Source organism: Opisthocomus hoazin, chromosome 4, assembly GCF_030867145.1.
Source record: "Opisthocomus hoazin isolate bOpiHoa1 chromosome 4, bOpiHoa1.hap1, whole genome shotgun sequence".
NCBI lineage: Eukaryota > Metazoa > Chordata > Aves > Opisthocomiformes > Opisthocomidae > Opisthocomus > Opisthocomus hoazin.
Genome location: NC_134417.1, coordinates 24618118 through 24630751, shown reverse-complemented (window position 1 = coordinate 24630751; position 12634 = coordinate 24618118). Strand labels below are relative to the sequence as shown.

At 42.5% G+C, this 12634-nt stretch overlaps 1 protein-coding gene across 7 annotated transcripts in view; it reads left to right on the top strand.

Moving 5' to 3' along the window:
* Nucleotides 1-12634, top strand: part of LOC104334451 (uncharacterized) — a 209001-nt gene that overhangs the window by 12963 nt on the left and 183404 nt on the right. For 4 of the 7 annotated variants that reach the window (XR_012763680.1, XM_075418364.1, XM_075418365.1 and 1 more), the window contains exons 2-4: nucleotides 1197-1331; nucleotides 1982-2091; nucleotides 3542-3646. Coding sequence is in view for 6 of the 7 variants with exons in the window: in XM_075418364.1 (XP_075274479.1) it covers nucleotides 1197-1331; nucleotides 1982-2091; nucleotides 3542-3646 (350 nt within the window). In the remaining variant the exon portion in view is untranslated. The remainder of the gene's footprint in view (nucleotides 1-1196; nucleotides 1332-1981; nucleotides 2092-3541; nucleotides 3647-12634) is intronic. The other 3 variants (XM_075418366.1, XM_075418367.1, XM_075418368.1) reach the window with 2 other exon arrangements.

The following is a 12634-nucleotide window of genomic DNA, read 5'->3' as shown; positions in this document are numbered from 1 at the left end:
TGCTCTGTGGTGTTAGTTAGACCCTGTGTGGTTTATGCAGTTGGTTTTTGGCAACTTTAACTTACATCAGGGCAGGGAAATTGGAATAAGGCTGGCAGAATCTCTGCAAAACCATCCCCATATGACCTTTTTCTTGACCCTCCGTACCTCCTGAAATCCTGCTGTTTATGTAACCAGGGCTAGGTAGCAGGATGAGGATTAGGTATCATACTGCAAAGCAACACTTTTATTTTGGTCTTGTTATTTTAGGAATAATCAGCAGAGACCAACGATACTTCCTCTGAAGAATTTCACGTGTTTCCCTGAGGGGACTGATAGCAAAGGAGGGCTCTTACAGAATATACATTTTCCACAGCAATGGTTTAGATAAACCTTATCTGCCCTTGAATCGCTGGTAAAGCTTCCACTGACTTGTGTGGAGCATGAATTTCGTTGTGTATTTTCAGTGTATGTACTGTTTGCAAAGGGGTGTTTTTGTTGTGTACGTACAGAGGCTGGCTATTGGGCACCTTTGAGCCATGGAGGTCAGTGGCTGTGGCTGTCGGGTCTTTGATTCCCACCCCGGCAGCCCCAACAGGGGCTGTGGCATCTACGAGACCTGGCAGAGCCCCCCAGGTCCCTTGCCTCCATCGTCGGCTCCTTGGGTCGTGGGGGGCCAGCCCTTGCCAGGCAGTGCCCCCTCTGAAGGGGTCGCTGGAGGCTGGTGGTGTCAAGAGGCAGCACGGGGTGGCTGTTGCGTCGTCGGTCAAACCCTGCTCCGGCACTTTGTTCCCAGAAAATGAGAGCTAAAGTACAGCCGCGTTTCCCTAGCTGGGTCAGTCATGTGAAAATTGCCATCAGCAACGTGGTCGTGCTCGTGACTTGTGCAACCAATGTATTAATGACATCTTGGCTCCGTTAGTGTCTGCGGACCGCTTGCCATTCTGAAATCACTGCATCATGATTTGTCAGGTGGTTAGGGATGCTGTATTTTAGCAAGAGAGCTGTTTGATCAGTTCAAGGTGGCAAAAAAAGTCATAGAACTGTAGTATTTCTAAATCACAGAATGGTAGGGGTTGAAAGGGACCTCTGTGGGTCATATACAATCTGTTTCAAACTGTTATTAACTGTTATACATAATATAATACTATGTATATTTCTCTAGACTTCCAAATTTTGTGCTAGAAATAAAAGTATATCATTTTCTTTCCCTCCAGGCCCAATGTCTGTCCAGTTTTTGAGCTGGTGCTGGTGGGACACCAACAGCCATGTGTTCAAGCCTTTAGTCGTATGGTCAAGATGTGGAAACAAGGCTGCACAGGGAGGAGGTGGTGTATGGGCTATGAGAGAAGGTAAGATATTATCTATCCTTACAAATGAATTCTGTTATAGAATTTAGTGCAAATCCTTTATACCTTCTTATTTCTGAAGACAAGTTGTAATCTATTTCAGGTCCTGAAATGTGTACAACTTAGTTATGGATGTACTGTGTCCTGCCGAGACTTGAAGTCTGTTATTACTGAGTGGAAAATGTGACTTTTTCTGTGGCTTGGGTGTGTCATGGTTGTCTGGGTTGGCTTCAGATCACAATTTTCTGTTATCAGAAAATGCTCCTGTCTCATCCTGTTTCAGGTGAAGTCCATCTGTCAAGTCATCTGCTTTGAAAAATTGAGCTTCTTTCTATTTCTGTCATATGCTTAGAGCTGGTGGGAGATCTGACTCCCCCAACAGCTAAAAGCAAAATGGATTGCAAAACAAAATCGCTCACTTTTGACTAGCCTGAATACAAATTCATCAGAAAATATGTGGGCATAGTATATTAGAGCTATTGGATGTGATCAGGATGCATTTTGCTATGTTTGCTTCATTTTTAACAAGAACTACTCATAGGGGCTGAAAAAATGTATAGTGAACATGATGTAGGAGTACAGATTGTTACTGATGAGATGTGAATAAATGGAACAGAAGTTGTGACTGTTCTGTTAAATTTACTCTCTTCAAGGTCTGGGTACTACACCGTTTACAAGCAGGTGTACAGAATGGAGCGTCAGACTGTCTATAAGTGCTGCCCAGGTTGGGTCCAACACAATGATGAACCTGGCTGTTTGCACTGTAAGTTGATGGCAAAACTGTGACAGACTGAGAGAGGTGATGTCCTTAGGCCTTACTTTCCTACTGATGCTTGCTTCTAGAAAGATGGATTTTGTTTCTTGAAATTTACAACTGGGATTTCCAGTTATGAAGAGGTAATCTATTTATAGGGAAAGACACTTCTTTTAAAAATACAAAAGCTGTCATGTAGAAGTACCAAGTATCTCTAATTTAAATCAAAATGGTAAAAACTGAATTTCTGATTATAGTTATTGCAGCATTTTTGTGCCAGCCTGGCTTTGACAGGCCAACCAAATTTACTGCTGTTACCTGAATTATGCAAAGAAACCTGCTGTAAGGCACTTGTTTCTTGGACGTAGCACTGGCTGCAGAGTCTGACTGGTTTGGGCTTTTTCATTGCTGCTGTTGCCATTGAAGCAATTGTGTTTCTACCCTACGGTTCTCCATCTGAGGACAGCCTGTTCCTGTCGGCAATTTCTAATCATGGCTGGAAGTTTTCCTAAAAGGTGGAATTTAATTTAAATGATAATGAAGCACTTTAGCCACAAGTAACAAGACATGAGTAGAAGATAGCAATTTACTCACTGTTTAGTTTTGCGACTGTTTTGTCAGTAACTGTATTTTCTGTATGAAAGTTAGCATCTGCTCCTGGGTGGTTTTTTAATCTTCATACCAACTTGAGGGCTGCAGTCAGAGAGCTTGCCTTTATGCTTGTCTCTGTATTTAAAAAAAGAAAAACAAGCCTGAGAGGGATTCCTGTTAGTTTCAGGCCGAATCTACATATTTAGCATGCATCTCTTTTGTTGTAAGAAGTTAAAGATATGTTTACAATCTGTATTTTAATCTCTGGTGTAAAGAAATTTAATGTGTTTGAACACCAGTGGCAACATGAAATTATTTTCTTCCTGAAAGAACCGTGCAGACTTTCTTTGAATTCTTTAAGGCACCAAAGTGGTTGAATTATTCTTTTGTATTTGATATTCTTTGCAAGTTTGGCTCAAGTATGTAGAATTTAACTTACTGTAAACAAATAACGTTCTGTGTTGGAGGAGGGGAAGTATTGCAGTTCCCTTGGGACGTATATAGCATCTTTTAGTATAGTGGTGTTTCTTCACCATCGCTGCGTTATTCTCTAGCAGTTCATCTCTGCTTTCATTCTGGAATCAGACACTGCTTTGAGTCCCAAGAAATTGTCCTTGCCTCTGAAGCACCTTCAGGGTAAACTGCCTTGTCTTAGTCATAATGAAATTAGATTTCTTCATATCAATGTGGTAAGCCACAATGACAAGTTCTATCTCAGTCTAATCTTTCCACTTAAATAAAAAGCTGGATTTCTTCTTGGTTGGAAATTCCTGTTAAAGCAGGACTAGGACAGGAAAAGCAATTCTGGAAGAGCCTTGGCACAAACCCAACAAATCCCCCTCCGTTTCATTCTGTTTGTGTGTACTAGCGCTGTGCACTGTTGGCACTTGCTTCAACGGAGGGAAATGTTCTGAAGCGGGATCCCAGATATGCCAGTGTCCCGCAGGATTTCAGGGTCCTCGCTGCCAGTATGGTGAGTCCAATGTGAATTGTCTCAAATGCATCTGGTGTTTGGGTAAAATACATGTTTAACAGTATTTGTGAAAATATGAATATTTTATTAACGTTGTCTTAAAATGAAACTTGCCTCTGCTGCACTCCAGCTGGTTGTTTGGTCATTTTCTTGTGTCACAGGATTTGCCTTTTTTGGTATTGAATTATAACAAAGCAAGATGAAAAATGGATTTGGTTCGTATCAGAGGAGTTTCTGCAACAGACAATGCCATTGAATAACAGCAGTGGTGTCAGTGGAATAGCTCTCTGTCACTTCAGAACTCGTGTGTTGTTGTGGTACTCTTGCTAAATTTCTCGGCATTGCTTTTGTCCTTGTGAGTGAATTCTGAGTCAAAGCAGGCTGAGCAGTAGGTGAAGAATGTAGCAAATGAACCAAATGGGTGTGTTCATGGGATTTCTTTTGGTGCACCTGAAAGTAAGAAAGCTGGTTTTACAGATTGCTACCAAATATTTCCTAGTATTCTTGAAATAATTCATGCACCAATCTTTCATTTCAATAACTGTGTTCTAGCATATTATAGACTGAATTCTCTGCAACTTAGAATATCATCCACGCTCAGCGGGAATCTTTTTCTCTCATATGCTGGTTCACAATCTGATAAACCGACAATGGGTTGTCTTGTAATTTATGTGAAATAAGACCCTCGCATACTGTGTAAAGCTCTCCAAAATTATAGAACTGCATCCGTTTTGGCTTTTTAAGGGGGAGGAAAAAGTCATTCCTTCAGAGTAGGCTGTGATTGGGAGAAAGGGTTTCTTTTGTGTTAGACAAATGATAATTTCCTTTTCAACAGAAGCACATTGTGTTTTGTTCAAAGAAAGGCAGATTTCTGAATATTTAGGTTTTCTGCTTTTAAATTCCAATATATTCACATCCTCACCCGGCTTGTCTGTCATGTAGTAGAAGTGAGAAGCGACATAACGACTGTCTACAACAGTCCCTTTAAGAACTGAAAAGCTAAGCTCTGTACTCAATACATGGCTTGTATCATGCTTGCTTCACAACCTCTGTCGTGTTCTGATCTTGGCACTCCACCAAGGCTTGTGTGATGGGCTGGGCCTTGTGTGGGCTCCAGAGGGCTGGAGTACCTCTCCTACGAGGATAGGCTGAGGGAGCTGGGGCTGTTCAGCCTGGAGAAGAGAAGGCTCCGGGGTGACCTTAGAGCAGCTTCCAGTACCTGAAGGGGCCGACAGGAAGGATGGAGAGGGGCTTTTCACAAGGGTGTGTAGTGATAGGACAAGGGGGAAGGGCTGTAAACTAAAAGAGGGCAGATTTAGATTAGATATTAGGAAGAAATTCTTCCCCACGAGGGTGGTGAGGCCCTGGCAGAGGTTGCCCAGAGAAGCTGTGGCTGTCCCCTCCCTGGCAGTGTTCAAGGCCAGGTTGGATGGAGCTCTGAGCACCCTGGACTGGTGGAAGATGTCCCTGCTCATGGCAGGGGGGTTGGAACCAGATGATCTTTAAGGTCCCTTCTAACTCTTATCATGCTATGATTCTGTGGGCTCACTGCACCAGAGCAGTGGTGTGTATCTGGGTAGCAGCCTCCCTCAGCCAAGGTAATAAAGCAGCTGGAGTTGCGGCAGGCATGGTAAGTGGGAAATGCAAAAAGTCAGCAGACTTTGCAACAGGGTTGTTTTCACTGAAGCCTGGTCATAAATAACATTTTGCGTTTAAAAGCAAGCATTTAAATAAAATGCAGAGCTGTTTACAACAAAACTTCTGCTGACATCATGCCAGAGTGCCTTCAGACAGTGTAATTTCACTTCAGCAGACTCCAAGGGAGATGCCTTAGTTGTGTATTTCTTTACTGCCCACAGAAACAACAAGTTTATATATGCCACTAAGTCGAGGGAGGTTCTCCTCCCCCTCTACACTGCCCTAGTGAGGCCCCATCTGCAGTACTGTGTCCAGTTCTGGGCTCCACAGTTCAAGAAAGATGGGGAGCTACTGGAGAGAGTCCAGTGGAGGGCTACGAGGATGGTGAGGGGACTGGAGCATCTCTCCTACAAGGAGAGGCTGAGGGAGCTGGGCTTGTTCAGCCTGAAGAAGAGAAGGCTGAGAGGGGCCCTAATAAATGCCTATAAATATCTGCAGGGTGGGTGTCAGGAGGATGGGGCCAGACTCTTTTCAGTGGTGCCCAGCGACAGGACAAGGGGCAATGGGCACAAACTGAAGCAGAGGAAGTTCCGTCTGAACATGAGGAAGAACTTCTTCCCTCTGAGGGTGACGGAGCCCTGGCCCAGGCTGCCCAGGGAGGTTGTGGAGTCTCCTTCTCTGGAGATATTCAAGACCCGACTGGACGCGGTGCTGTGCAGCCTGCTCTGGGTGACTCTGCTTCGGCAGGTGGTTGGACTGGGTGACCCACAGAGGTCCCTTCCAACCCTGACCATGCTGGGATTCGGTATGAACCAGAGTGACACCAGCACAGGCTGCTTTGTTATTGACTGACAGTAGAGCTGCTATTTCAAGCGAAGCAGGATCAGAATCTCGGAGGAGCCCACATAACAAGCTTTTACCAAATGCGCTGTAAGTCTCAGCAAATTCTAAATGGTTTTGCTAGTCTTTTGAGTCTCCTTCTGTTGCTTGGAAAGACCTACAGCACTGAGGCATTTCTGACAGGCAGATTATGCGGGCGCAGCTTGTGGATAGCACAGGTTAGACTTCCAGACCAAAATGAGATTGTTTTTACAGCGTCTGCAGTCACCAACCTGTGAAACAGAGACTGCACAATGTGAGGTATCCTGCAGTTCTGGCTTTTTGCAGTTGGGTGCAACTTTATCTTGGTGGTTTGTCTGCTTTCTGATTCCTAAGGTTTCAATGGAATTTCAGTGGTCATCATTTTCAGGTTTATACAGTAGCTGCTATCGCAGCCTGACAGGAGTGAGTTTATAAATTAAATTCTGAAGGGAAAAACCTCCTTTCAGAAAGAACCTTGTGGACAATTCGCCTGCCTAACAAAAGCCAGGTAATTTAGAGTGTAAGGCCTCTTCACTGTTGCAGGCGTCTCCAGTTAGATGCTTGCGAGTTTTTGTATTGTGTTTGTTGCAAGCAAAATTAAAAAAAAAAATGTACTGTGGAACTAGCAGCTATAGCCTCTTTCTGTCTCATGTTGGTATATTGCTGTTTAAGTAGCTTGAATTTAATTTGACTGCATTACTTAATGGTAATACGTTGTGGTTTTAAATGTCCGTCCCCTTCTCCCTACTTGCATGTGTAACCTTACTCTAAAACAAACTGTTTTCCTTCTAGCGCTCACTCAAAGGAAAAGGACTCTCTCCCACCAGCATCTTTTGCTTTGACGGTTTGGCAGAACAGAGGAGTGCCAGGAAAGCCATGGTTTATGTTTTTAGAACATGTGCTGTGAAGTGTTAGTGGAAAAGATTACGCTATGCTGTGTGAAGCTGTGGCAGCGGACAGTCCTTGGTACAGAGGCACAATTCCTCGCATCCCTGTGCTGCACCCCGCGGTCATCGCTTTGGCAGGAGTCTCCAGGGCACTCACGCGGGGGCTTTGCAGGGCGAGGGGGGCTCGAACTGGAGATAAGACCACAAGCTGCTGGCAGAAAGCTGCCCGCTGGGCATCCTTGGTTGTAGTCTTCACTTCTGTCACTTTGGTGGTGTGGCCTCCTGTCAGTCTTCTGACAGAGGAGGAACCATGGGCGTTTCATAACTGTACTTGCACTCCTTTGAGAAAAATTGTTGCATGTATCCCATTTTATATCCTCCCCTCTCCAGCCTCTGTGCTTATCTTCTTTCCGATTCTGTTCTTCAGTGTTGACAGCTGATTCTAAAGTTTCACTTGTGCGGTAGCTTGCATGATCTCCCTGCTGAGCACTGCGATCTGCAGACAATAGACGAGAAATGATTAGAAGAGTATTATTAGTATCAGGTATTCTAAAAAAATAAATGGCAACATACATCTCGAATTGTCTAATCTGGCTTTTCCTGTTAGCTGTGTTTATATTTGCCACTAAGTTTGTAAGTAGGTCAGCCTCCTGAAAATCAAGCTGCTGCGTGCTTTGTCCTGGTCTGTCCTGCAGAAAGCTCGTGGTGGGTCGTTGGGAAGGGCTTGGGACAGCCCGACGTGTTGGAGCGACCTGTAGCAGAGATGGCTGTTCACAATTGGCATGACTGCACCGAATGACACTTTAAAGATGTTGTGTGGTGTTTTAGCAGCGTATAACATGACGTTATTTCTGATTAGAGGCTGAAAGGGTTACGATTCCTGTAACGAACTTTATGTAATTGTGACTAGAAATGCATTACTGCATCTCTTGTGTGCTTTGCTTTGTATTTTTATTTTTACCCACAAAAGCAGCAATACAAACTTAGAAGAAAGATTTATGAGTGGAGTGGTCGAGCTCTTCATATAGCTGTTAGAGGGATTCAGTAACAGATTGAGCTGTCTCTTTCTTTGTCTGCTGCAATTTGTCTTGTAATAATAGACTTATATCAATTACGATGTAAACTTGCAAGCTGTATTTCTTTCTATTTTTTTAACTTGTTTTGAAGTTGAGATTCCCACTTCTCTTGAGCCCAGTGAAAGGGAGGGAAGGCTACTAACAAAAAAGAGAAACGGTGAAACTCAGCACCAAGAATAAAATCTGCTGCAGTGCTGGTTTCATTGTTATTCACTAGTTGTCCTGGTAATCTTGTTCAAGGCCTGCTAGCCACCTGAGCTGGACATGGAAGTAAATTAATTTCATTTAGCTTATTTAATTCAGCCCTGGGAATTGTACTTGGACAGGCAGCTAGTGAAAGGGTTCCAAATTCTACAAACAAGGGTAACTTTATTTACTCCTCATGTACATAAAATTGCTCAATGCAAAATGAGGGTTTAGTTTTGACTCTGAAACATTTTGTCATCAAACATCAAGTTATTGCTGGTTTTACCAAATGCTTCCTGGTGATTTTAATACTTAAAGTAAAAGCAAGAGTGAGAACTGAACAGGCTTTGTAATTTCATGGCTGAAACAAAATGCCAGCATTACAAAGGTCTTGCAAGAGGCTACCACGGTTGAGAGAGTAACTACAACTAAGCATCTCCGTGACGATGGGTATTCTCGGAAGATGTTTAAAATTAGGCGAGAGATGACCAGGGCAGACTTGTCAGGACAGTCATGTTATGATGGCATGATGCTTGTCGTCTTAGCTTAGTCAATCATTTGAAAAAAAAATTAACACGGTATTCCGGTGTTTAACAGATTAACTGTTAATATATTTAAATTTTACACTGTAATTTTTGCTGTAATGCAGGTGGAATTTTAAATTCTTTTACACGGGCTGATGTAGATTACTAAAGATGTTGTGATTGGGAAGCAGTTACCACATCTTCATAGGCAATGTGGTCTGCTGAATACAGTACTTGCCTGATATTTGAGATAAGAGCTTTGTTCTTCACCGGCTACTGACCTTGGATATGAGTTCAATAACTTTTAGCAAATTATACCGCTATGCCTCAATTTCTTTGTATACGAAATGTTGATAATGATTGCTCATTCCTTTGTAAAGTGCTTTGAGACCTAAGTAATTAAGCATAAGATAATAGCATTGGAGTGTGTGTATATATATATAAAGGCAAAATGCACACTGCACAGATAGCTAAAATGAAATGCTTGCAAGATAGATATTCATCAGTTCATTGACTAGCTGTCAGTCTCTTCCTTAACTCTGGTCACACGCTGTTAAGATATTGAACGATGTAAAGATTCTAGTAAACAAAAATGTCAGCACCTCGTAGTCCAGGTAGATCAGAGCTTACACTACAGAACTACTTAAAACAAAGGTGGGGTTTTTTTAAACCATTGATTAAAATGGCGTGAGTGCTGGTGTATCTTCTTACAACTAAACATACTCTCTCATTCACTGTGAAAAAGAATTTCCTTCCATTTTCCTCTAGGAAATACTTCTTCCTGCAAAGAGTTATTTGATAAAACTTCTGATTAATGTCCTGTCTGCCATTTTGGTCTGTTGTAGAGATGCATATTTTCTTCTTTGAGACTGATGACCGAGACAAACTTTACAGGGCAGAATATAGCCATGAAGCAGTGCACAAATTTTCGTTCTATGTAGCTCCCTTGAAATAGCAAACGACAAGCTTAAAACTCCCGTGCGTCTGTTGCCCGTAGAGATGTCTTCAGTTTTCATGGCTCTTTGTTTCCCAGTGGAGCTAGATGATGTCTGAGTACTTGGAGGGTAGACCAGTTCTTAATGTGCTGACGCAGTGCTGCTGATGGCAAGGCCCTCACTGTTGCCAGGGGTTCTGGCCTTTTGTTTGCGTATTTTGGCTGAGTCCCATGCAGTTCTAGCAAAGAGTAGACTCTGGGACTTCCTTTCTGCTTGTCGTGTGTGAGCCATGCCAGAGAAAGGAGCAGCATGAGGTGGTTCTGTACAGTGGTGCTTTACTGTCTTCACTTCTTACCTGGCAGGCTGGTTGTGGCCAGCAACGGATGCTTGACGTTGTGCTAAGGAAGTAGTCACTGCTGATGTCTCGGCCGCTTCTAAAGCAGATTGTTTTAATTCCATGAAATAGCAGGCAGTCTAGGTTTCAAACAGCATTAATATAAATTGGTCATATTACAACTGCAGAAGCCCTTGATCTAGATGAAGTAATCCAAGAATCCAGTATCTATCTCTTTGCTGTAACTCTTTTCAACGCTGAAGATTTTACAGTTGTTTGAAAACTGTTTCAAAGGCTGTTTCAGGTGAGTTTTATGCAATGTTAAGTGTTCTACTCCCCAACATGCATTTGAAAAATGCCCTTTATTTAACTTGTTTTAAATTTTTCTTTTTTGGATTTGAAGTCCTACTTCAGTGGACTGGACAGCTCTGCCTTGGCTAAAACTGTTAGCTGCATCTTTGTAAGGCAGAGTGAGTTGTATGCTTAACTCGTGTGCAGTGGCCCTATGGGGAAGAAAGCCAATCCATAAGGAGATCTAGAGTTCTTCTCAGTCTAAAATAAGGACGACCTTTCCAGATTACCCTTCTCATTAACTAAAAATCAGTATTTTATTTCATATGAAGATACTGCTTTTATTACTGTGTTAGTACTCCAGGCCTGCGTCTCTGCACCCTCCTTGATAATGCCTGTAGGATGCTGGCAGCGGCTGAGTTCGTACCCAATGCAGCCTTTGTATTTCTCAGTGCATCATCAACCTCTGTCAGGTTGGAGTTGTCAGGGCTAAATTCTGATGCTGCTTGTGCGGTCTGCCTCTTGGTGACCTTGGAGGCTGCTGTCACGGCGCTGCCTACTTCTGCCTCGGATGGGGGCTGTGAAGTTTCACGAGATCGACAAATCCAGTTTTGGCCCCTCCAGAAGCCATATAAAAGTGTGATAGCACTGGAGCTTCCGCAGTGGCACAGAAGTCCAGACTGGGCTTTCTGTAAGCAGAGAGGCAACTAAGATAATACAATTTGGGGCAAAAAGTAGAGAGGAAGGTAGGAATGGTGAAAGGATTCTGTCCTTGCACTTCAAAAAACAATTTGGATCTCGCATCCATGCAAAAACATGGCTTATGTAATTCTTCAAAAGGCAGATGGTACTGGCGTGGTTTGGAGGAATATTAGGGCAGGAATCAACTGAAGTAGCAGGGTGGGGATATCCATCTCTGTCGAAGCAGCTTGAGAGTTCACAGGAACAGTGGAGAAGTATAGGCACAAAGCCAGCTCTTCCCTTAGACCATCATAAGAGCTTGACACTTGACTTGGTCATTTTTACTAGATACGTACAACTTGTTTAAGCAAGGACCTTAGTATGCTTCCCTGTTTCTTGTGCTTAGAAAAGGTGCATGATTCGTCAGGAGCATATCTGGGTAAAAACTGAGTTTATGAAGGATTTTATATAAACCAAATGCTTTAGGCAATTTTATGTAGTTAATCAGAAATATTTGCAAGAGAAAGTATGCCAACAGACCTTTGGTGTTTAAAATTAGTATATTAATCAGAGCAGTTATTTATAGTTAGTGAACTGAATTGATAGGGTTTTTTCTGTAATGTACTATACTGCTTAGAACCAATTGATCTCGTCCTGTCTTACTTGTAGGAAAACTGGAAAAACATGGGTGTCTTGCTCTTTCAGTGCATAATTAGTTTATCAACTTCAATGAAATTTTAGCTGTGGTAAAGTCTTCTGATGTAACCTGTGAGCAGATTTTGGTCTTACTGGAGAGTAGGAGACCTTCAGCACTTCAGTGATCTAATTTCCTGAGAAACAAATACATGCAGGTTGATTCTTGTTTGTGGGTTTCCCCCACTTAAGGCTTATAAATATAGAATATAAATTTAACATTAGGTTTTCAAATGTTGCAAAAGGAAAAATAATAGTATTTTAGATATTTAAAAAAAAAAATCTGTTTCTGATGTACCATGTCAACCCCTGCATGTATGTCTATCAAAACAGTCATGTGCTGTCACTGAATAATGCCTTCTGGGTTTGGTCTCATGGTAACATACCTTTCTCTAGTCTGTCGTCTGTATTCTGCGCTTTGATGGCAACTGATAGGTATCCTGACATTAAAACAGATTGCGGTTTGAATAATAAACTATAGATGTGTATAGTCACAAATTAATGCAGATGTAACAATGGACCTGAATATAAAATGTCACAAAGCTGGAGCTGATTAGAAACCCATGAGAAAGATGAGGTGAACGTTCTTCTGTGCAGAGACTTGCACAAGACAAATGTGGTACACAACACACTACAGAAGGTCCAAGCTATCTATAATCTCTCAAGACAAAGCTATGGTTGAGATAAAATGACTCTGTCTGTTCTAGTGGTGGATAGCAGTTGATTCAGAGACAAATTCCAGTTGCAAGCAAGATCCTATGAAGGATTCGAAAAACCCCAAAGCGTGACTTCCTCCAACTTTTCCTTTCTTTCTTTTTTGCCCTTCCCCCTGCGTTCACTTCTCTCTCCACACACACACCTCGTCTTTGCCAGTGTCCTCTA